This window comes from Rhinolophus sinicus, linkage group LG06 (genome assembly GCF_036562045.2).
Source record: "Rhinolophus sinicus isolate RSC01 linkage group LG06, ASM3656204v1, whole genome shotgun sequence".
Lineage (NCBI taxonomy): Eukaryota > Metazoa > Chordata > Mammalia > Chiroptera > Rhinolophidae > Rhinolophus > Rhinolophus sinicus.
The window spans coordinates 49,085,123-49,110,331 of NC_133756.1; the positions used below are offsets into that span (position 1 = coordinate 49,085,123).

The window sequence follows — 25,209 nt, forward strand, 5'->3', positions numbered from 1 at the left end:
AGATATAGTTATAAATGTACTTCATGTATCCTCACTATTAAAATGTAAGCTCCTTCTGAGCAATGACTATGTTACACAGACTCTGTGTTCTTGCCTTTCCCATAACAGAGACTGAGTTAAGTATCTGTTGAACATTACTGTTTCACCTACCAATGTTGAAATGACTATTTTTGGTTTTATAGAAGAGACTAATGTCATCTCATCTTACTGACTTTTTCTGAAGAAAGTCAATAGTTTCCATAACTATTTGTTAATATGACCTAGCAGTTGCTCAGCTTTATTACTACTATGTTGATAATTAATTGTCATAGCTGAAAAGAGTTTATTTCACTATAATATATTCTTCAGATTTTATTTTAAAATCTTTAAATATTCACTCTAATAAAAGTCGCTCAATACCTAACAAATCCCTTAGAGTAATAACCACAAAAGAAACATAAACTAAGCAAGTCGCATCATCTTCTCTCATTTTACATTCTATGGTTTCTGGAACTAAACCAATGACATAAATTTTATTTTCATCAAATACTTTAAGCTATATTTGAGCTTTGTTGCAATTTAAAAAATTAATTTCTAAAGACATATAGGTTAATTATTTAAGTTACACAAATATGAAAAGCAATATTGTTTCATGTCATTTTAAATAGCTTTGAATGTTTTTTTTTCAAATGTTCATCTGTAATTGCACCTACACAACAAAAGAATTTAACAGCTCAAAAAATTAGTCTATTGTCTCACAGTTTTGCTTATACATTATTAAATAAGTGACTTGGCTGCATTTTCCATTGAATGGACTGATGGGTAATTTTTGTATTAGGTAGATGGAGCTTTTATTAATCCATAAATGTAAACTGGCTGTATCATTAAAGATTAAATGAAATATGTTACTCTTCATGGATATTAAAATATTTCATTTAGGATGATAATGTAAGGGTTTGCTTTTTCCCAATGATTCCCTACAAAATAATCTTCATCTAAAATAAATTTTGTACTCTACCTTAATTCATTTCATACTATTATGCTGAAAGGCTATTTAACTGATGTATGTAATGTATTTTTATTTAGTCTACCATAACTTTTATATCCTCTTAACATGACTATGCATTAGCTTATGTTTGTTTGTTTGTTTTAATGAAGAATGCTGATCTATATTTAGCAGTTGAATTCCTGGTTGAATTTCAACTGAACAAGAAAATCTTATAGCTTACTCACCACTTTACCAGAATTAAGTAACCTTTTCAGCCTGCCAATAAAAACAAACTAAGGGGGAAAAAAATGAAGTACAACATTTGAGCCAGGATTGCATTTTGGTTGGATGTGTTATAGCAACCATAAATTCAATCACTGTTGCCAGGATACATTTCTGAGATAGATCTAATCTGTTCTGTGTTGTTCAACCCAGAGACGTCTTTTTGAAATGTATGGTAAGTTAATGCATTAAGACATATTTAAAAAACAACAACTTACGGGAGGTCCAGTGTCCCCTTTTGGCCCTCTCAGATTCTCCATATCGAGCACTGTATTAAGATCCTCATAATAATAATAATAATCATAAAGTTCAGTTTCATAGCTATTTTCGATGGGATAAGTAGCATCAGGGTCAAATTCACCCTCCTTCCTTAGACCAAGGTGATTATCCACAGACGGCTCATCTGTCACTCTGTATAAGGTGGTATTTAAAATCTGTTGCAGTTCCATGAGTTCGTTAGTGTGTAGATTTGCTCTGATAGCCTTCTTGAGATTAGTAACTGTATCCTGTTTTATATGTGGAAGAATAGATGACACCTTCTTAAACAGTGACAGACCAGTTACTCTATCATTACGTTGCGTTATATTGCTGGACACATTTAAGAGAGAACTAAATTTCTCCTTTCTGTCTGTTCTTGCATCACCAAGGAGATGATGGCTCATTGACAGGCTTAAATTTGTCTGAGTAGGTTCCTCAGTGCTTATTTCTTTGTCCTGAATCCCATGGCTCACAAGATCCACAGCAGAGCCATTCCCTGAAGGAAGAGAAGTTAACAGAGGTCTTGATAGCTGGTGTTCTTCTTTAGGCATTATGGAAGATGCATTATTTGGCACGTTTTTGCCTTCAGTAAGAGTGTCCTCTGACAGTACTTGTTCACCAAATCGTTTGGGTAATGCAAAGTCTGTCGATATCTTAGCGGGTCTGATAGTTGTATGAAGAAGGCTTGTCCCAGGGTGACATTCCTGTTTCACGTATCTGCAATAGTCTGCAGATGCTTCTGCAGAAGGAATAATATCCAACTGACATACTATTCCTTCAAAATGGACAGAATTATTATTCATACTTCCTACCGTAAACACACTGTTAGAATCAAAGGTCTGAACTTCCGAAAGAGTCTCTCTGCTAAAATATTTCTTTCCACACTCAACAAACATTGAGACAACTTGGTTCCTAATAGTAATGGCAAGGGAATGCCATTGCTCATCATGAACACTGTAGTTGAAAAATACAGACTGCTTTCCTCCAAGGTATACCACTACCTTTTTAGGTAATAATTGTACTCCTAATTGCAGTCTATTTTTATTTCTAATGCTGAAGAGAAACGCATTGTTTACTTTATGTGACTGTAACCCAATTAATATTGTAAATGGCTGTTCTAAGTTGACGGGTAAAATTTTCATGAGAGGTGACTCAATATAAGCATCATTTGTTAAAATGACACCTGATTCTGTTACATGGACCCCCTGAGGTAATGGTGTAGATGATGATGGTACAGCAGTCACTGATGATGAGTGTCTTACATCTTTGCCTCCAAGGCCTAGTTGATGAAGAATATCTATGCCTGGAAATTAAAAGAGAGAGAAAGAGAAAGAGAGAAAGAATCTTACTCTTATGCATTCATGTGTTCATATAAATGTTTGAGTATGAGAAAATTTTCCTTGCTGGTATCAATAGTAATCCCTAAAATAAGCATCCTCTATCAATAACTAATTTCTAGGTAATGAGAGATACAGAGAGGGAGAATAAAATGCCATACTCAATAATTTGAAAAGACACACGCAAACATGTACACACACACACACACACACACACACACACACACCCCGCTATCCCTAAACCCAAATTTAATAAATGTTCTCTCATTTTCCCCCATCAATAGGAATCTTATTTATTACACCAATGAATATATATATATATATATTTTTTTTTTCAAAGATTGCCAGATGTTATTTACTTCTTTAATTTAGAACTTAAAATTTTATCATTTCTATGTTAAATAGAAACAAGGGACATACTTACAAAAAGACATTTGTAATTTGGAAACTATTTTAAAAATTAAATTCACACAATCCTTTAAACTATAATTTTTCAGGCTGTTTCCCTTCTAGTCTTCTGGAAATCTACATGCCATGTAACAGCTCTCCCTATGGCTAATATCATAAGTGTATTCTACACATAAAGCACTCAGTCACCTTGATATAATATCCTCTGGTCAAAAGAACTTAAATTCTTGTTGCTTGTGATCACCATTCTTTTTCTCTCCCATCCAAGTTTCACTCTCTTCCATTTTTCTCAGTCCTCCACAGCAATTTTTATACAAATAATATGTAGACTCTTTTATCAATATTTATTATATAATACAGATTTTTACATAATACAGATTTTATATAATTATGGATTTTTCTGGTTTATTTTTATTGTAATGTTACTGATAGTGTATTGCTCATCTCCCTTACCCAATTATACACTCTTGTAACATGGAGTCTATGTCTGATTCATTACTGGATATCTACTATACCTGCCTTGCCAATAGTTCTATAATTTCTGAATAAATGAATTTGCCCCACCAGAATCTAAACAGATATTACATTTATCTCTAGAGTCCTATAAAATTAAATGCCATTTATAAAGAATGATAAATCCTTTCTTAAAGATATATAACAGTTTACCCATATAATCTTTATGATTCTTTGAGTTATAAATCTCCCACCTGTATCTTTGTACATACATAATCATTTCCAACAAGAAATGTCAAAGAATTGCTAATTCATAACTAAGATAAGAAAAATAAGTTTTTAAAGATTAACCAGGAACATGAGCCAGGAACATCGCCTTTGTTTTCCTTTTAGAGGAAATTAGTAGACATTTAATAATTCGTGTTTATTAAAAACAGCAAACATAATGGCAAATATCACAGCCAAGTCTGACAACTACCAGGGGTGCCAAACAAACGTATGCACAGTTTAAGGGATGTTATCTATGCATTACTTTTCGAAGTAGAATTGAATTATGGTAGCAATGAGTAGTATGACGTTCACTCAAAAGATGGCATTAATCAAATGAATGCTATCATCACCATGCAACAGGCAACATAAAGAAAATGGTGGCAGCATGGTTGTGTTTCAAGGAGTGCAAGACCATTTTGAAGTGGTATTTGAAATTTGAGAACGTTGTGGAAGTACAACAACAATGGAGGCATGAGAATGCAACAGAACCTCCAACACGCCTAACAATTGCACACATTCATGGTAAGTTTGAGACACATGGCACTTTGTGTGATGTGCACAAGGGAAGATCCGGGAGGCCTCGCACAGCAATGAGTCCTGCTTCTTCTGCTGTGGTGCTGGGACAGTTTACACGCTCGCCACGGAAGTCTACCAAACAATGTTCGCTGCAATCAGAAGTGCCTGGACGCTGATGGTAACCACTTTGAGCACCTCTTGTAACTGCAGAAATCAAATGTGACTTGTATTCATCTTTTGTGATCGGTATATATTGAGTGTTACAATTTTAACACATTTTCTTCTGTTCTTAAAATGTGTATACATATTTTTGGCACACTCTGTATATACAATAGTGAAATAATTACTGAATATCGTTCTTGCATAATCTAGCAATCAAAATGTTTTCACATTAGAGAGCTTTACAAAACATACACATTTTATTTTAAGGTTAGAACAACCATCAAATGATGGTTGTTTATAAAGTAGTTGTAATTTAATAATACTTTTAAATGTTATAATTGTACTTAAGACACCATGATCAATGTTTAAGATATTGTGTGACAGTGTCTCTCAAATTTTTCCACCAAAATATTCCTTACAGCAGTTTAGAATTATATGCTTCTCCAGGGATTTGGAGGAATATTTAAAAGAGGCCCCATAAAAACACACAAAAAAATCTCTGACCTCATGTTTCATAATTATAATTTATGAAAAAATTTCATTTTACTCCATAATATGGCTGTTTATTTTAGCATAATACATGAATTACCAGTTAAAACAGTTATCTATTTCCATCCCCAATCTTCAATGTAGATTTACACTCCTGAAATACATACCATGCTTACTCTGTGTACTCTTGCCCAATGCTACCTGCCTCTAAGAATATGCATATCTCAATCTGAGAAGTAAACTGTGGAAGAAACACTGCTGCTAGGAAAATCATAATGCTTAATGTGTATATAATCATAAAGCATGTAAAAGTTATTCTATGATGTCAGACAGGTTACTCTTACACAAAGGAAGAGTCACACGTATGTAGTATGATACCAAGGGCTGCTCTTTGCCCAAAGAAAGGCTTTCCTTGCATTTAATAACCTCTGCTACATACTTCCCAAATTTCTGATTCTATTAAAAGGGAATATTATTGGAAAATACATTATTTTAAAACCTTATAATATATATATGTGTTTTCAATATTTATATGTGTGTACATATATACAAATATATGTACATATTTACTATTCAATTTATTAGTCAATAAATTTCCTGTTATTGGACCACCTTTGCATTCCTAAAATAAAATTTACTTGATGACTGTATGTTATTCATTTGATATCTTACTGGATTCTTGAAGAATAACTCGTGAAGAATCACTGCATCAAGATTTATGAGCTAACACTGGTCTGTGGTTTTTCTCTTATTACACTATCTTTATCAGATTATAATATTGAAGTTTGTTTTCTATGGTATAGAATAGTTGAAACACCTTTAGAATTGGCTTTTTCCTCAAAAGTTAGGTAAACCTCAACTGTAAATCAAAGTTACCACGTTGGTTTTTTTCATTGATACGTCTTTCTTCACTTTCTTAATCTCTTTTACGTTCATTGATTTATTCTAATTTTCAACTACATCTTGAATAAATTTTCAAAATTTACATTTTTCTATGAAATAATAACTTTCTTCTAGGCTTTCAAATATATTATCCAGAGATCTTCATGTAATATCCCCTTAAAATTCTTTTGGTTTTCCTGTTTCTGGGGTTCTCTAAGTAATTTTCCAATTTTTAATATTTTGCTATATTTGTTCTTAAGTCAGTCAGTATCATTGTTAGTCATTTCAAAAGGATAGCCTTTGGATATTTTTAATCCTATTTTTGTCAGTTTTATATATCATGAGTTAATTTATACATTTATATTCATTAATTATCTTATCTTATTTTCTTTTGTTTTATTTTATTCTTTTTCTAATTTCTGAAGATGAGTACTTTAGTTCTTTATTTATAGCATTGAGCTATAAATTTTCTGAGTATGGCTTTAGCTGTAGCCCATAGATTTTGACATGTGGTATGGTCATTTTTGTTTTTTATCTAAAAACTACAAAAATTTTACTTGTATTTTCCCATACACCCAAATGATTTAATAAAACAATTAAAAATTACCAGTTAGAAAGTTGTTTTGTTTGTTTGTTTTCTGGTTTTGTTATTAAAATCTAACTTAATGGCATTGTGATAAGAGAATCATGTCTAATCTGCACTTATTTTTGAAACTTAGCTTAATAAATGGTCAGTTTTCAACAGTGTTTGATAAGCATTTGCAAAGGTGTTTCAAGGTACAGAATTTACAGTCAGCTGAACCTCACTGTTTGCTATTTATATCCTGTATACCCTTGTTTATTTTATACAATTAATCTGTCATGAACTAAGAGGTAAAGAAAGTTGCTTACCACTAGTATGTTTGTTTGGCCTTTTGTCTCATGTGGTCTTAGCTTTATGAATATTGATGTTATAGTTATTATGCATCTATAGTCATAATATTCATATAGTCATTGGATATTGCTCCTCTTCAAATTATAAAAGAACTTCTATATGTGGTTTATAATTTTTTGGGGTATAATTTCTATCTTATCTGGTATTAAGACTAAGCCCCCTTTCCCCAACTTTCTTTGTTTGCATTTGTCAGATATACCTATGCCCAGAATATACCTTTTATTTCATCTACTTTGAAACACTGTGTTTTAGGTAAAGAGGAAAGAGTTTGATTTCTTTCGTGATCAAATCTAAAAATATTTTTATTCAAATATCAAAATTAATTCTATGTACATTTATTGATGTGATATTTTTCTTAATCTGTCATTTTACTTTATGCTTTCCCATTTTAATTTTTATAAGTCTTACATGGTGTGCTTTTTTCTTCTTGCTTTGTTTTTGTATGTAGTTCTTTTAAGATTTAGAGAGGTCTGTATTTTTATTATAAGGGTTACCATTAAAATTATAAATGTATACAATGTCCCTAAACATCTTTACTTGGATATATCTCTTACTTCTTTCCTATAGATATTTCCTTTTCCTATTCTCCCTTTTCGCCCTTTCCCTCACCATTTAATTTTATTAGTCAGCAGGATTAACTTTCATAGCATTTACCTTTTTATTATTAAATGTCTTTAAAGTATTTTTTATTGGACTTATCAGCTTTAAATAATATTAATTCCCAGCTTCTATGTATGAGCTAATCAGCAAATTAAATCGACTTCTTTTTTTCCCTCTTCTGCCATTTTTTGGGGTTGTACCATTCCTACATTGTGAGTTCCTATGGCATTTATATTCTGTTCTGTTCCCACATTGTCTTCTGATAAACAGAGCCAGTCTTTTGTAGTCGTTTTCTCAGCTATTTCCTCTTTGCTGATGTTTATCCTCTATTAGTTTCCTCAAGAACGGTTTATGGGAACATTTCCTGAGTGTTTGACTTTTTAGAATGGTTTGTTAGTAGGATCATGCCTTAAGTTTCATTGGATATAAATTCGTTGCTGATATTTTCTTTCCTTGAATATCTTGTGGATATGGTTCCACCATCCTTAGGTGTTCGATATTAGGATAGAAAAATCTGAAATCAGGTAATTTTTCTGGGGTCATTCTATGTGACTTGATTTTATTTACCACTATGCCCAAAAGAATTGTTCTTTACCTTTGAAGTGCAGTGAAATATTAGGATATGCCTTCATTTTGACCATTCTGGATAAATGTTTCCAGGTACATAGTATGCCCATTTGTTGTATAGATTCAAGTTTATTTATTTTTTCACTTCCGCAAAGTTTTGATGAATTATAACCGTTGAATATTTGTTCTATTTTATAGTTTTGTTTTTTTCTTCAAAAATTCTTTTTATGAGTATGTTGAATCTCCACTGCTGTCTTCTATAATTTCTCAGTAATCTTTTGAAGTATGCTCTTTATCTTCAGTCTGTTTGTTTGATTTCTTTCATTTCTATCTTTCTTGTGTTTCCTACAGTGTCTAATTTCTCTTTGTGCTTCTTCTAATTTCATTTTGCTTTATAAAAAGGTATTTTTCCTGTGACTTATTTTTTGAGTTCTATAAGGTCACAATTCATATCCTCTTAATGTCTTGCCATCTCTTCCTTTTTCTATGTTCTTGTGTTTGTGTGTATGATCTCCCTTCATAGAGGTGATGTTTTTATGTGTGCATTCTTATTTTTGCTGCTTTTGTCTACATTTGACCTTATTGTCACTTTCTATTTATTCTGTGCCAACTGCTTGTAGTTACTTATTATTTCGTACTGCAGCCAATTTATAGAAGGATGCTGGGGTAGAAGACAGAGGGCCATGTCTTACAAATCTCAAAACCCATAGGCTGTGTTTCAGCGTTAACCAGTTTCCTTCTCCAATGGCTCCTTGATATATCCTCACCTTCTTCTCTGAACCAAACTGAGTCCAGAAAGACTTGTATGCCAGCCCAGCTCACAACTCCTCACTCTCCTTCTGGTAAATCTATTCCTGTTGCTTAAGAATAAATCCTTCACCTCAGGAAATAGAGTTGTGCATGTTCCAAAATCTGTCCCCACCGAGCCACTTAGCCATTACCTGTGCTTTTTTCGTGTCCTTCCTTCTGGGCAGCTTCTATCCTCCCCAGATCCTGTAGCACTTGTTTTGTACAAAGGCTAAAGATTAAGTACTTCAGGGTGTACTGTCACCTTTAGGAAGCTTGGTTTTGTTGGTGCTTTCTGAAATCTTACTATTGACTTTACTCCATATGGCATCTGTTTTTCTCAGCATATTTTGGGAGGTTGCAGGTTATATCAGTCCCCTCGTTTTTCTGAAAATGGAGTTTCCAGGTTTATTATTTCATTCCCCTTGTTTCTTTGGTATGATATCCATAAACAGGAATGGGAAGATAATATTTCATGGTTTCAAGTTTATTCTTAAAGTCTATACCCATTTTACAGATGAAGAATCTAAGGCCCAGAGGTTAAATAACTTGGTCAACGTCACACAGCTAATAAATGGTAGAAATGGATTTGAGCCCAATCAGTCTGACTTCAAAGTCTACAATCTTTGTCCTGCCATACTGCCTCACAGCCACTGTTTTCTCCACACCACCGCACATCTCCCTTGCCAAGCTTCACTAATTAAACATGGCAGGCCTGTTTTCCTCCCACAGAAACTTCACAGTGGGGAATACTCTCTAGTTAGCCACAAGAGTTGGTACTGGAGGTGAAATCTAATTGTGATTCTAGTTTTAAGCTTTTTATATGTGAATATGCTTAGTGAATGCTTTGAGCAGATGTTGACAGAAGAGAGAATAAAGAACTATTAAGGCTAGAAGGCACAGATGAGAGGGGTGGGGAGAAAAGGAGAAAAAAGAAAAAGACTTCTACCAGAGGACAGATTCTTTAACATGTATTTAAGCCTGACCCTGTATATCACCAAATTGGAATTTGGGGTTAAATTCTGATATTTGATACCAGCAAATACAGCAAGAAAAAACTTAGCTGTCTACAGTAAGTTACTTGTTTCATGAATGTCCCTAACCACAAATTCTATCTAGTATGTGTCACTAAGGAAATCAGTTACTATTTAAATAATATTGATTACCAACCAGGCCCTTAATTCATGGCATGCATTTTTTAAAGAATAAGAATAATAGTAGCATTTATTAAATTCTTTCTATGTGCCATGTATTGGTCTAAGAACTTTACTGTATTAAGCCACATAATTCTCACAACAACCCTGCAAGGCACTATTGTTAACCCGATCTGACAGTTATGAAAAGTAAGTCACAGAGAATTTACACAATTTCCCCAAGGTCACCAAACTAGGATGTGCAGAGGCAGAATTTGAATGCAGGCAGTCCTTTAGAGCCAGTCTCTTAGCATGACAACTTTTGGGAATGCATATGGTACCTAACAGCAGAACTGATTGTATCTCCTTCACCTATTTGCTTCTTAAATGGAGAATAAATAGTGTTGTTACCAAGACAACGCCTTGCTCTTTTTTACTATAAACACCAGGTCTAATGACTTCATCCAAACCATGGTTTTGATAACCACACATGCTGACTCACAAAAGCTCTCTTCTGGGCTTGCATATCCAATTGCCTATTGAATTTATCCAGTAGAGATTAGATGTTCCATACGCACTTCTAACTCAACACATTTTCCCCAAAATTTGTCCCTTTTACTTTAGTGTCTCTCTCAGTGAAGAGCTCCACTACCACACCAGCTGCCAGAGTAATTTTTTACAGTGTAAATTGTATCATGTTACTCTCCTGAACAAACTCCTCCAATGATGTCCCATTACACTAAAAATACATTCGAACTCTTCACATGGTGTATTAAACATATGCTATCAGCTCCCTTGCTTACCTCTTGGATCTCATCTCCTTTCATTTCATCCTACCTTACTTTGCACCACCTAAATTAGTCTTTCCTTTCTCCTTGAAACCATTAAACTCACTTTTAACTCATGGTATTTGCATTTATTGTTCTCTCTGCTTAGCATGCTCTACACCCTTAGTTCATTCAGACCTAGGCTCAAATGTGACCTTCTGAGAGAGGCCTTCCCTAAATACATCATCTAAAATATAAAAATAGTCATTCTCCTTGCCCCAATATCTAATGTTTACTGTGCTTCATCTTTTCTTCATAACACTGAAAATTTAGGGAAAAAAATTATACATACACACTCATACACACACACATACACGTATATATACAGCTGTACCTCACTGTTTGTTATACAGATACATACCATGTTTCCCTGAAAATAAGACCTAACCAGAAAATAAGCCCTAGCATGATTTTTCAGGATGACATCCCTGAACATAAGCCCTAATGTGTCTTTTGGAGAAAAAATTAATATAAGACCTGGTCTTATTTTCAGGGAAACATGGTATATGTGTGTGTGTACATATGTGTGTATATACATATGTACACACACATACACACGTAAGACTTCATCGTGTTTTACTGTTATAGTCTAACACGTAGAATGGCTAAAACAAAGTAGGCCTCCAATAAATATTGCTTGAATAAATGAATTAATATCATCTAATCCAGAAACCTAGGAATCATCTTTGGTACTTCCTTCCCACCCATTCTCCATGTCTTTTCAGTCACCAAGTCTAACAGAAGCCTGGGCTCTCTTTACTGTTAGATACTGATAGATTTCTCTCCCTCTTGTAAGACACTCTTGTCCAATCCATCACCCATACTGCTGCTTGAGAAACCTTTCTAAATACAGAACAGAATGAATGTTTAATTCATGACACTCCTTCCTATAACACATCAGTAGTTCTCATAGCTTTTAATATAAAACTCAAATTTCTTATTTTTGTCCTCAGGCCCTTAATGATATAATCCCTGCCTACATGTCTAGTCTCACATCCTCATAAACTTTTTTTCTTTTAAATTTATGCTAATGTCAAAGGTGATAAAAACTTAAAGATCAGAACAGGAGGATTTAGAATGTGGGAATAAAAAGACTCCTTTCAGCAAGAGAGTTCATACTAGAAATAAGAAGGAATCATTAAACAAGGAGTGAAGTAGCCATGCTCTTTCAGCCTGTGGATGTCCCGTTTTAAAAAATATTTTTACCACTCCTCATGAAGAGACTATGACTTCATACTAAAATAATTTTTGCATTGATTTTTGACTAGAACTGTATGTGCCTATGATATAGTTTATAAGGCTGAGCAGATTAGCACCATTAAGAAGATCCTTACAATTGTGAGTGGTATGGTGGTCTTATTGCAAAACTGTCAAGTAATGCAAGTGAATCATTGAAGCCCCATCTTGATTCCACTTTTTCAAACCTTTTTTTCCCCACCCTTTCCACTATGTTACCCAATCCCACACGCTACTTGTGTAGTAAAGAATTTAAACTTGCCCAAAGAACAGTCTTGTCTTTGTCCCCAGCTCCTCGGAAGTAATCTATAAGCCCTTGAATGTCTTGCCTGGTAAAAATATATTTGTTTATCTGGGGGCCCTAGGCCAGACCAGATAGTTTAACAATGTGATTTATGGTGAGGACTTTGGATCATGTGGTATCAGCCTAACCTGCAGAGGGACTGGAGACGGACGTTAGTTACGTGAGCAGTTAACCAAGTCTGCTTGAAGGAGCCTCAACAAAGACTCTGGACTTGAGAGCTCAGGCAAGCTTTAAGGGCTGGCAATACTCCATGCATATCATTGCTGGGAAAGTTGACACTGACCATGACTCCACTGGAAGCTCCATATGGGACTTTCCTAGACCCTGCCCAATGTGTTTCTCCCTTGGACTGATTTCAATCTGTATCCTTTTCTATAAAAACCATAACTGTGAGTATAACAGATTTCACTGAGTTCCATGAGTCCTTCTAGGGCATTACTGAGTCTGAAGGTAGTCTTGGGAACTTCAAACTTGCAGTTAGTATCAGACATAAGCATGGTCTTAGGGAGTGCTCCCTAATTTACACGAGCCCTTACACATTTTTTTTTCTTTGATGATACATCTGCTCACTCCGGGGCATTCACCACTCTTGATATTTTTTTTAGTTTTCCTTGAATTTCTTACCATATCAAAGCTTATTTGTGTGTTATTTTTAAATCCCATTCTTTCAGAGTCCTGTTAAGTATATCCCTTCATGCCAAGTTTATTCATCTTGTAAGACAGTTCAAGTTACCTCCTCTTTAAGCTTTCAGTGCAACTTTTGTTTGTTGTTGTTTTGTTACACACTAATGACAAATAGTTCCTCTCTTGGTATGCTAATAAAATCACCTCTCTAAGCCTGCAGAGTTGATGCTGAGATACAGGCACAGACACTCCAACCTTGCTTGCCTTTCATTTAAAACTTGCAGCATTGGTAATATTATTACTAGTCAGATGAAAAGAAGGGAAGAGGGAAGAAGGGAGGAAGGTAGAAGGACAGACAAAAAATGGGGAGAGGAAGGAAATGGGGGAGGAGGGAAGAAGAAAGAGGAAGGAAAAAAGGAGAAATAGAGTCTCAGTGGATAAAAGAAACTAAGACTCATACCCAACTATTTGACTCTAATCCAGTGGTTATATGGTTGGCTCTGGTGGAGTACGGTACATGTCTAAAGAAACAGACATCGGAGAGCTGATGGTTACACTTGTTTTACAAGTACAGAGAACCAAAGAATCATTTTACCTGTCAATACCAATAATATTCTACCACAAACTGGAGGCACAAGGGTAGTACTCTTTTCAGCCCTCAAAATGCAAGGTTTCTCACATTTCTTCTCGGTAGCTTAAAAGACTTTTTAAAAAGTTCTCAAATTTTATATTAAAAGTACAGAGCAATATCACTTCACAGAGTATAATAAATCACAGTGCTAATTCATTATTAAAGAACTAATATAATATAGCGCTTAATTTTAATGATTTCTCACTGTTTAAAATTTTCATATACCTGGATCAGTTAAGTCCCCAAAGCTATATTCTTTCTAGTTTGCAAAGATAACAAAATAAAATGATAGTTTAAAATAAAATTACCAAAGTTGTCAACAAGAAAGATTATACAGGTTTCAATATCCTTTTCTTTTCCTTACATATTTACCCATTGATTAAATTATCTAGATAATTGCCCAATATCCACTTTCTATTGTTCTATGTAGTTTCAGCCAAACAGTCAGTACCAGAATAAAGACTCAAATAGAGGCTTACTGGCTGTCAGCTCACTGAGTTAAGGAACAAAAGGAAATTGTTTAAGACCAACTTTTTTTTTTTAACTTTATGAGCACATGAGAAAAAAAGATTTGAAGTAGTCTTTCTCTAAATTTATTGTATGTTCACCATATAACAGACATGCACTAAGCACTTTACATGTATTATTTCATTTGATCCACACAACAACCCTACTAGTAAGAATTATTATTATCTGCACTTTAGAATTGCTGAAAATGAGGCACAGAGTATTTAAGGAACTTGCTCAAGGTCACACAGCTAGTAAGCATTGGAACCTGGATATGAACCCAAGCTTCTGGCTTTTAGCACCACTGTCACACTGGGTATGTGAAAAGTGGCAATTGAGACTTTAAAGTATTCTTAATGTAAATAATACATCTATTCTGGATAAAGAGATAAATGCAAATTTATTTATGAAATGAGATATGAAGCCTTAACTCACTATGTGTAAAATTTTTGCTTAATGTCCATAAGGGGTTTTGGCAGAACATACATGGAGTTACTATAACTAGAATGAGCTGCTTCTCTGTTAACAATAAACACATTTTTGGATTAATTTCCAGAGGAAATACTCTTCTTGGAGATGAATATTCTACACATAAGGATTTCTATACATGTGGTTTTCACGCCTATGGATCATGAACCCTAGAGTGCTGTATATGTTCAAAACTAGGTACACATCTCTCATGATACAGTTATCACGCAGAGGAGTTAAAGCTATGCCAATCTCACTGGCGCCGAGCCCACCAACAGAGTAAGAAGGAAAGTAGACTGTGTCAGATAAGAATAGGGACAAATATCTGTCAAATATTCAGGAAACTCAGCCTTAAATTATTCATTTTTTCTTGAAGTAAAATCATTTATTATTTAGGTTATACCTAAAACTTCACTATAAAATAAATACAAAATTAATATTTATTAATAGGCTAATTTAAATGTTTTTTTCAGTCGTGCTAAAACTTAAAGGAATAACTGAAAACATGGCAGATAACAAATATTTATCTCTGCTCAATCTCAAAATCTCACTAAAATGAGAATAAGGATATGTTGTTTAAAACTACATGGGTAAAGTGAATGGGTAGAAGAGACAACAGCAAAGAAGAGATATCAAAAAATTTTTTAAAGATGGAAAAACACATGAAGGAGTTAGCATAGCTGAAAAAACTGTACACTAAGGGCAGTTGCACAGGCAGATGCTAGTAACAGGTGAGCCAATTCATATCACAAAATCCTGCAAAGGCTCAAGAACTGAAGGCACCAAATCACTGTATTCAGGAGAGAGGCAAAGGGCTTCAAATGGGGTGGAGAGGGAGGGTTTGAAAGTCTGTGTAAGAAGCTTTGAGAACCTAACAGAAGATTCAAGCTTACTTAAGTAGAAACATTGAATCAATCATAGCAGAAGATGGAAGAGACGGACTATAATGAGAACAAGGGGATTTAGTTAAAATCTACACACTAAATGGTGAAACAAACCCCTCTTGGCCCCCTGCAAGAACCTCTTTATATCATGTAACTTCCGTAACAGTGACAAACAGGATTATATTCTACAAATAAGATACTGGAGGATTCTTCTCTAAAGAAACTGGATAACCTTTGACATTTGCAGTCCAACAACATGATGGTCAGCTAAGACCTACCTCATGTACTTTAGACCATCTATGTAAAGTACACCAGTTAACAAGTCTACCCATGCAAAGTTCCCAAGCACATTTCTAGCACCTTTCTTTTAAATAATAACACAGGTACTACAGACTTATGAAGAACTTTCCTAACTTAAAAGACCAAAACAAACAAAAATTTGTAAGAAACAAAGACAATGTAGGGAGCAGAAAAGAAGTTCAAAAAAACTATTTTCATCTTTAGAAAGATAAGAGTATATATTGCATCAAAGAATAAAAGAACAAGATGCTATTTTTTTTTAAAGGGACTATCTGAGAAAGCTCTTAAAAATTTAAATACAGCAGAAATAATTTAAATGTTTGAAATAGTGACTCATGAAAACCTAATCTAAAATAGAATAAAAAACTAAGATTAGAAAACAGGATCCAATATCAGACCAATAGGATTTGTACAAAGAGGAAAAAAAAAGTATCATAGAGAAAGAACACAGGAAAAATTGCAGAAAATGAAAGATGTTTCCACATTGAAAGGACCTAATGAGTGCCCAGCACAGCAAATTGAAAAAAAAAAGACCAGTACTAAGGCACATTATTGTGAAATTTCAAAATAGCCAGGATAAACAGAGATCTTAAGGGTTTAAAGAGTAAAATAAGAAAGTCACATATAAAGCAACAAGAATAAATATCAGATTTTTTAACTAAAAGCCAGAAAACAATAGATGAAAACTTTTAAAATTCTGGGAGAAAGCTATTTACAGCCTATAATTCTATACCCAACCAAACTACTCTCAAGCATATGCATGAAGTAAACACATTCTCAGAAATGTAATGTTGCAAAGAGTGTACCACCTAAGTTCAAGTTGTCAGGACGTTACTGGGTATAATGCTTCACTCAAATAAGAAAATAGATGATGGAAAAGAAAAATAAGAGTTCCAAGTCACTGGATCTAACTAACACAGATGAGAGACAACAACTCTATGAGAAGTTTAGAGAACTTCCAATTCACAGTAAACAGACATTCTAGAAGGGACAGCTCCAAGAGAACAATAAAATGGTTAGAGTATTTGGTGTATTTTTCAGAAAATATTTTTCAAAGAAATTTTAGAATTCTTTTGGAGTATCTGAGAATTAGTGATAGTGACACGGAAAAGAAAGCAAGCCCAAAAAGGAGACAACCTTATATTGTAAAGAAAATATAAATGTGCATGGCTCAGTGGTTTAAAAAAAGTACATACATGGGCATAAGGTAGATCATAAATATTAATATAACCAAAATTTTTTATAAAGCTATATTGATTGAAAGGATAGAAGAACGGGAAGAGAGAGCATATGATAGTATAAAAATGTTAAAACCTCAGCATCAAAAATTAGAAGTCAATATAATATATAATTATATTATTAAGAAATATGGAGGTTAAAACCAAAAGATGGGGTTAAAAGAGAATTTGAGCAGATGGTTGCAGGTGTGGGTAAGGTCAAGGGATACTGTTTTTTCTGTTTTGTAGTACAATTTGACTTTTAAATTACATACTTGTCTTACTTTTATACCTTTTTTAGTTTTGAAAACTCGTAAGCATAAATAAACATTTATTTTTGAGAAGTCTAGTTTGGGGGTAACCTCTAGCTCAAATAGACATATTTAGCAGCATTAAATTAAGATTGCAAATGATATTTGTGATAATTATAAAATCACAATTTCTTTGCAAATTATTTTCTAATCTCCTGATTAAATGTTACATTATTATATCATGACAATTTAACAAAAAAAATTATTTTAGGAAAAAAGTACTTCTAAGTTTTTGATAACATACTTGTACTACTATTTTCATTTCTCTTTGTGCTCAGAGTATCCAAATTTCTAAACTCAAAGAAGTTTTTAAAATATTTTTCTTTTTGTTAAGAATTCACAATACAAGTTTATGGTTATAGGAAAACTAAAAATTATGAGGTTCACCCTGAAATAAAAGAACACATTTGGTATTCTATTAATATAAATGAAATCTTAAGGTTGAAAGATACTATTTCTTTCATTTACTCCTTTCATGGGTTCTGAATTAAAAAAAAAAATCTATTCATCAATATTCAGTTTTCTTATATCTTTCTTTGCCTGGGTTTTTAATATTTTGATACTGACACATTTTGTAAATTATTAAACTCACAACACCAGCTCATGCAAATTGTGAAGCAAGGGCATACGTAGATTCAAGTCTTAGCTGTATGAGTCTGGGCAAGCCCCTTCTTTGAGTCTCAGTTTCTTCATCTATAATACCTACCCTGTAGGTTCATGATGAAGATTAGAATAATATGTAAAGTACCAGCAAAGGACTAGACACAAAATCGATACTGAATTAATAATGGCAATTCTTCTCTTTCTTATCTTCTCCATGGTCCAAATGTTTCATTTGTAAAGAATTTATAGACTTTGTAGTCAAAATACCAGATTTCAAATCTTGGTTCTTCCCTTTATGAGCCTGTAACCCTTGGGGAAGTTATTCTTAATCTTCGTTTCAGCAATCCTATCGTGGGCTTAATTATAAAAACCCTGTAATGATGCCATGGTGGAGAAAATATGTATTCTACCACCACAGTGACTGGTACATAATAAGTTTTCAGAAACTGTAATAGTAATAATAAGAAGAAATTAAGAGATACAGTTTCTCTTTTTTATGATTGCTTAAAGCAAAATAAAGAACAGAAATGACTTGGTCAAGAAAAGCATTGCATGAAGTTACATGTAATGTGTGAGCTAATTTAATCATTTCCCCATAAAAAAGAATTAGAAACTGCCTTCCAAGATATATATTTAATTAACCTACGTGCTATTTGACAGAATATTTATGTATGTCCACTTGTCAGTTTGGTCAATCAGATAGAGTACCACTCTTTCCTTTCTGTCTTCTCTCTACCTACATATATTTCATTTATTTCTCTTTGTTTACTTGTCTTTTTCTTACTGTTATTTTTGTCGATTGATCAAATTAACATGTGGCTCACTGAAGTGAAAAGTTGGTCTGTCAGAATGAATAACTTGGCAGACCTGCTGATAAAAGGCAGAAGAGAGAAAATGGAAGCCATGGTGATATTGTCTGCAGATCCAGTAGTTTCAGGGTTTTTCTCTTTGACTTAAGCTTTTTTTTTTTTAACCTTTGACAAAGGCACTTGTTTCTACTTTGAGACCAGAGACATTATCTTATTTGTATTTCAATTACTGGCAATTAGAATTTCATGTGGCAAATAGAAGCTACTTTAGAAACATTGTTCAATAAATTAATAAATTAGGGTATACATAGATTCCTTAAACTCTATCACCACACTACCAGAGCAACTAGCTAGCAAGCAAAAAACAAAACAAAACATTGAACTATTTTCCAAACCTCTCCATTTGAGTTAAATAAAATCCCAAGCCTACTGCTATGCAAATTTTATTTTGTTTCTTAATGATGTAAATCTAGAAGGAACATTTAGTATATGCTTGTGTTGTTTCAAGAAGTGCAGAGGTAATTCAGTCACAGTTTGCCACCCTCAAGAACTCCCACTTCAAGGGAAGTCACAAGCGAAGCCTTTTTACTGCACAAAACTTCCCTTTTATAGAGAGATTGCTTAAAAATGTAAGCAATTTCACAGATGGAAGATCTGAGTAACTTCTTAAAGGTCATATTTCCCCCCAAAATTGGTTCCTTCACCCTTACACTCTCATTGCACTGGGTAGAAATTTTTATTATTTAATGTTGAACTTAAGGTTATGATGACTTTCAGGTCATATACTTTTACTGTCTGAAAGCAGAGTTTGTATATAAGCAAATAAGTATCAAAGTAACATTCTTACCTTGTTCTTGTGCGTGAACAGCACCCCCTGCCACACATAGCACAATAAAATGAAGAAGCAGTTTCCTAAAAAAAAGAAAAGTTATTGGGAGAAACTTAGTTGAACACTTACAACCTATAAATCATATAAAATCCAAAATGAACTCTAGAGCAAGATGAATAATTAAGCTATTGTTTTAATTAACACAGTATTGTAATATTCATATTAGTTAAGAACAAGGGCTCTGGATTTAAGGTCCAGCTTTGCCACTTACTATGTGACTTTGGCACACATTTGATCACTCCTTGCCTTTGTATCTTCATCTGTTAAATCTATTGCATAAGGTTTTTTTGAATATTAACTGAAAAAAACTTCATGTAAAACACACAAAACAGTATCTGGCACATAAGAAATACTCAATAAACATGAACTAGTATAGATGACATTATTATTATTTCAAATTACCATGCATGCAATTTTATATGAATAGAAATTTGTACAAAATAATACAACTTATAGTCACTAACCATAGTGATTATAAAATGGTAAAACCAGTTATTTGTTTAAATGAATGTTTATATATAAAATCCACTTAAACACCATATTTAAATCACTTGAACTAGATTCATGATTCTTTGCTTATGAAAACAGCAATGGCCTGTAGATGTTAACATGACCATTAGTCGTAATTGTGAGCACAATACTCAATCACCACAAATCAAAATGTTTGATTAATTCATATTAATAAGTGAAAACATTTTGTGATTTTTTTTAGTATAACCAAACATGATAGATTTTGTTGAACAGTCTTCAAAATTGGCTATATCTACCTCTCAAGTGAAAATCATAAAGAAAATTTTAAAAAGTAATGATGTGAGCATGCTGAAAACAGTATTTTATTATCTTATTCTTGTATATATATATATATATATATATATATATATATATATATATATATATATAGCATTCTGTTTTTCATTCTAACCCAAGGACTCCCCAAATGCTATTCTTGTAAAATACAGTTCTGCAAAAGAAGTGATTACAGAGCCCTCTGAAAATCATTTTTTCCTTTCATTAAGTTCCTGTTATATTAGTAGTAATTGGTACATTGTCTATTACCAGTAAGTTCTTACTTTTATCAATTAGTATAAAGAGCATCTTAACATAAGAAACAAAATGAGTCGACAATATACAATTTTACTATTCTCCTTGGTATAATGGAAATATTTGTATTACAATGGTGTTAACCATTTTTTACTAAGTGAAAAATGCACATTTTTTGGTCACACTCAGTAAAGAGAACACCTTTTATAAGGTAAGGTTTTGATGGAATACTTGACTATAATTAATTCTACAAACTAATCAACTGAATGATTACAGAAATTTCAGCTAGTCTGGGCAAAGACCTGAACCATATATTTTAATGAAGCCTATAAAAGATTCCCAAATAGGTGTCATCCACTTAGAACTGGTTCTCAAATGCTAGTTTGCCAAAAAATCACCTAAAGGGCTTATGAAAAAGGCAGATTCTAGGCCTTGCCACAGCCATGATTCATAAATTTTAAGTGGATCCTTAGGATATATGCATTTTTAACTAGGTGATTCTAATATAGATTGTATGGGTACCAAACTCAGAAAATCAACTTAGAACATTTGTTATTGTGACAATAACACAAATAAGATTATTTGAACCCTCCCCCCTCCCCTTTTTTAATCTTTTTCTACTGCTCTAGATTGGTTTTCTAACTTTGGTATGCATCAGAATTACCTGAAGGGCTAAAGATTGCTGGGTCCCACCATGAGAGCTTCTGACTCACTAGGTCTGGGGTAGGGCTTGAGGGTTTGCATTTATAGTGAGTTCCCAGGCAATGCTGATGGTGCTAATCTGGGGATCACACTCTAAAAACTAGTCTTCTGGAATAGAAGTGATGTAAGGTCTACCTGTTTACCTGTTTTGGATCTGTTTGTTTCACTTTAGCTGCACAGAAGAATCAGCTGAGGAATTTTAAAAACGACTAATACTTAGGTCCTGCCCTAAGAGATTCTGATTTGAATTTGTCTGTGGTACAAGGATTTTTAAATACTTCCCAGGTGATTCTAATGTGCAAGCAAAGTTGAGGACCATTGTGCGTGATTAAACTGATTTCTCTGGGTTCTCCAGAATGGGTCCCAATATGATCTAGAGTTTGAGTAGAAGGAGGCTCCTTTCCTTTCCAATTTATATTTTCAACAAATAACTGGCAGGATATATATATATATAAATATATAGGTATATATCAGTGAGACCAGAAAATAGGTCAGGATTATAGTCACTGAAGATGAGTGCATCAAAATTATGCTGTTTCAGTAGACAATGGAATGTGAAGGAAGCAGTCTTACCTGCCCAAGGTAATCTGACTCACTTAGAATTTAAAAACAACTCAACGGGGATTTCTCCATTCAGAGTAAAGCTAACTAACAACAATCAGCACTATTCACTTTGCAATTCAGCCAACCCATAGACTTCCCCAATGACCTCAGGGGAGATAAATGGAAAACACAGTTCTTTCTAGACACGTTAACAAGTCCATTCCTGGAGTGAGGCAGGAAAACCTGAATACATCAAACATCATCCCTTAGCCATGCGATTTTAGGGGATTATGACAAATCAGTTAAGCCATACCTTATGTAAGTGGACCTATGTACTAAAGCTGATGACTAATGGAGAGGTGGAGATCGATGACTGAAACAGAGATTCAATTTTCTAATTATGCCGAAAACTAAGAGCCAAGTAAGGAAGAACGGGACAAAGCAAGTTCCTCACCAGGTGTTCAAGTCCCGTATCAATCAGCTCCAGCCATCTTGTTTTATCAATATGGATCCCACTACACCTGATACCCCCAAAGCTCCAGCCATTCCCTGTTGTTCTCTATTCCCTGGACAGACCTTGTAAGTGCTTGAAATGCCCTCTCCATCTCCACCTATCAGAATCTTAAATAGCAAAGCCTAATTTGAACACCACCTGCTCTACGACATTTCCCATAATCCCTAAAGAGGTCTCTATACTCTTAATGCTTTAATTTTAACTTTATCATAGCCTATATGTGTGTACCTTTTATGATTAATTAAGTCAGTATCTGAGCAAGCAACAGGTCTCACCTTTTATCCATTTTTTTAACGTGGTGCTAACACAGCAAATATTTTTAAACAGGAAAGAATAATAACATCTCCCAATGACTGATGAATTCAATTCTTCCCTATGGACCTAATTTTTAACACTTGGGAAAAGTAATATCTGAATACTTTTAGTTGTATGTCTAAAGAGAGGAAGAAGAAAAAAGATAATTTTTTAAAAATCTGCTATGGCAGGGTAAGTGTAAGGCTTCTTTTTGTTGTTGTTTTAACTGTTATTCTCATCTCTGAAGTGGAACACAGAAAAGATGTCAAGTTTAATTGACATAATCAGTTTGATAAAGAGGTAAACTTCATCACTATAAATTGGAGGTCTTAATGAACCCAAGTTTTTCGAGAAATATCTAGCTGGGCTGGTCTTGTTTATTACTTTGGTTTGGTGCACCCCATCCCCCCATAATATTACATTTATTTAATATAGAAAAAAATATCTCATTTCCACAGCAGCAATAGATGATGTACTTGTCAAGGGCAGTGTCATGCGGGGACTCAGCTCCTGCTCCCCACATAAAAACGCAGGATATGGTGAGGCCAAAAAGGAACACCCATGGAGCCATAGATAGAGAAGTCAGACTACTATATTCTAGATGGTGGCTGGTTGAGACAAAAGCAAACATCCACCAGTACCCCAACAAGGGGTTTTCCTGCAGCCTAGTCTCACTGGCGGCCGACTGAGACACAGGAAGAAGGATCAACACCATCCACAATCCGCCCTCGGCTTCTCTGCCAAACAACCAACCCCCTACCTCCACGGCAGTTATATCAGTGGCTAATGGCTAACTGGTAACAGCTGATGGCCACCCAGCCACAGCAGATGGCCATCTGATTACAGCTGATGGCCATCTAATAACCAAGCCAGCACCTTCCCACATGAGGCCGAGAGCCTGGAAACTGATCTTTGCGACTCTGTCCCCACAGGCAGCCACTGTGCTTTGTGCTTCTCTCCTGTTGTGCTGTGCATATAGTGCTAAGCCATGCTGGCATCCTTGAATAAATTAAAATTAAAACCGGGTTAAGTTGTTGGAGAGAAAACATGGTTGTCATGCGGGGCGGTCTGTGGGGTCTCAGATCCCACTCCCCACATAAGAATGCAGGATGTGGCTAGGCCAAAAAGGAACACCCACAGAGCCATAGATAAGGGAGTCATACCATTATAGTCTCGCTGGCGGCTGGGTTGGAGACATAGGAGACGGGGGCCACACGATCCGCAATCCACACTCCGCCGCCTACTGGCTAAGCCACCATCTTCTTGCTAGCCCCCATTTTTTGCTAGTGTAGCCATAAGTTATATTAGTGGTCAATAGCTCACTGGTTACAGCTGACAGCCAACTAGCCACAGCTGATGACCATCCAATCACAGCTGATGGCCATTTACTACCTGAGCCAGCACCTTTCCACGTGAGGCGAGAGCCTGGAAACCGCACTCCTGGCTCTGTCCCCACAATGGTTAATAATAACACTGCACTGGGAGTCAAAAGACTAATTCTGGTCCTATTTCTAACTTACTGTGTGACCCTGGGCCGGTCATTTCAATTTTCAGAGTCTTATCTGGCTCACCTATTATGTGATGACATAATATAAATTTTACATTTTCCAAATGTAAAATCCTAAAATTTGTATGTGTGGTGGTATCTTATTAGTATACTGGCATTAGAGGATCAAGATCAAATTACTTAGCAAGACGTTCTATAAATTACGATACATAAAGGTCATGTTATTTAACCACAAATCTAGAAAGGTTTTCCTATGGTTCTGGCCAATATTCTTTTAGTTAAGTAACCTAAAATAGTCTACTAAGCTTGCTAATTTGCTTCTATATTTAGATTACTCTAACAAAAAGTCTAGTTAGTATGTTAAATATCATTTTTTTCAAATATTCAAGGCATGTCTGTTTTTGTTCACTTTTTTGTGTCTCGATCATGTGTCACTAATATAAAGTAACAGAGTACATATACTCAGACACTTATTAAAATCAGACCAGGTCTAAAAGAAGTCAATAATAACGTAACAAACATTCAATAAAGAGTTTGGAAAATATAACCCGTGATATTAATATCTAAGGGTATCTAACAAAATATGAAATACTCTGTGTGTCTGGTCTGCTAGCCACATTTTCAGTTTGAGATAAGCCATAGTCAAAACATAACCAGACATGTGAGGGGTGAGGCCTAAAAGGGGATCAAGCAGGAAATAGATATCCAAAGATATACTCAGAATATTTAAGGAACTAATATCTATCCCAGGCATCTTCCCTAAATAATTCTTAGAGCTCTTCAATTTTCTCTTTATCTGAAGCATCTAAGTTACTTTAGGGAATCCCAGGTGTCTTTTTGTTCAGGGCACCCATGAGGCCCTCAGGTATTATGATATATGTCTACGGGCTACTTATGCTCATTCCTACATAGATTCAATTTATAATAGTAAGAAGGACTTGTTTCTCTTGTGAA

The 25,209-nt window shown here is 34.3% G+C and overlaps 1 protein-coding gene across 7 annotated transcripts in view; it reads right to left on the reverse strand.

Moving 5' to 3' along the window:
* The window catches only part of COL24A1 (collagen type XXIV alpha 1 chain), a 308,258-nt gene that overhangs the window by 278,254 nt on the left and 4,795 nt on the right, over positions 1–25,209 (reverse strand). For 6 of the 7 annotated variants that reach the window (XM_074335081.1, XM_074335082.1, XM_019751779.2 and 3 more), the window contains 2 exons: positions 19,613–19,677; positions 1,468–2,810 (listed from right to left, as the gene is read on the reverse strand). In XM_074335081.1, the coding sequence (XP_074191182.1) occupies positions 1,468–2,810; positions 19,613–19,677 (1,408 nt within the window). The remainder of the gene's footprint in view (positions 1–1,467; positions 2,811–19,612; positions 19,678–25,209) is intronic. The other variant, XM_074335085.1, reaches the window with a different exon arrangement.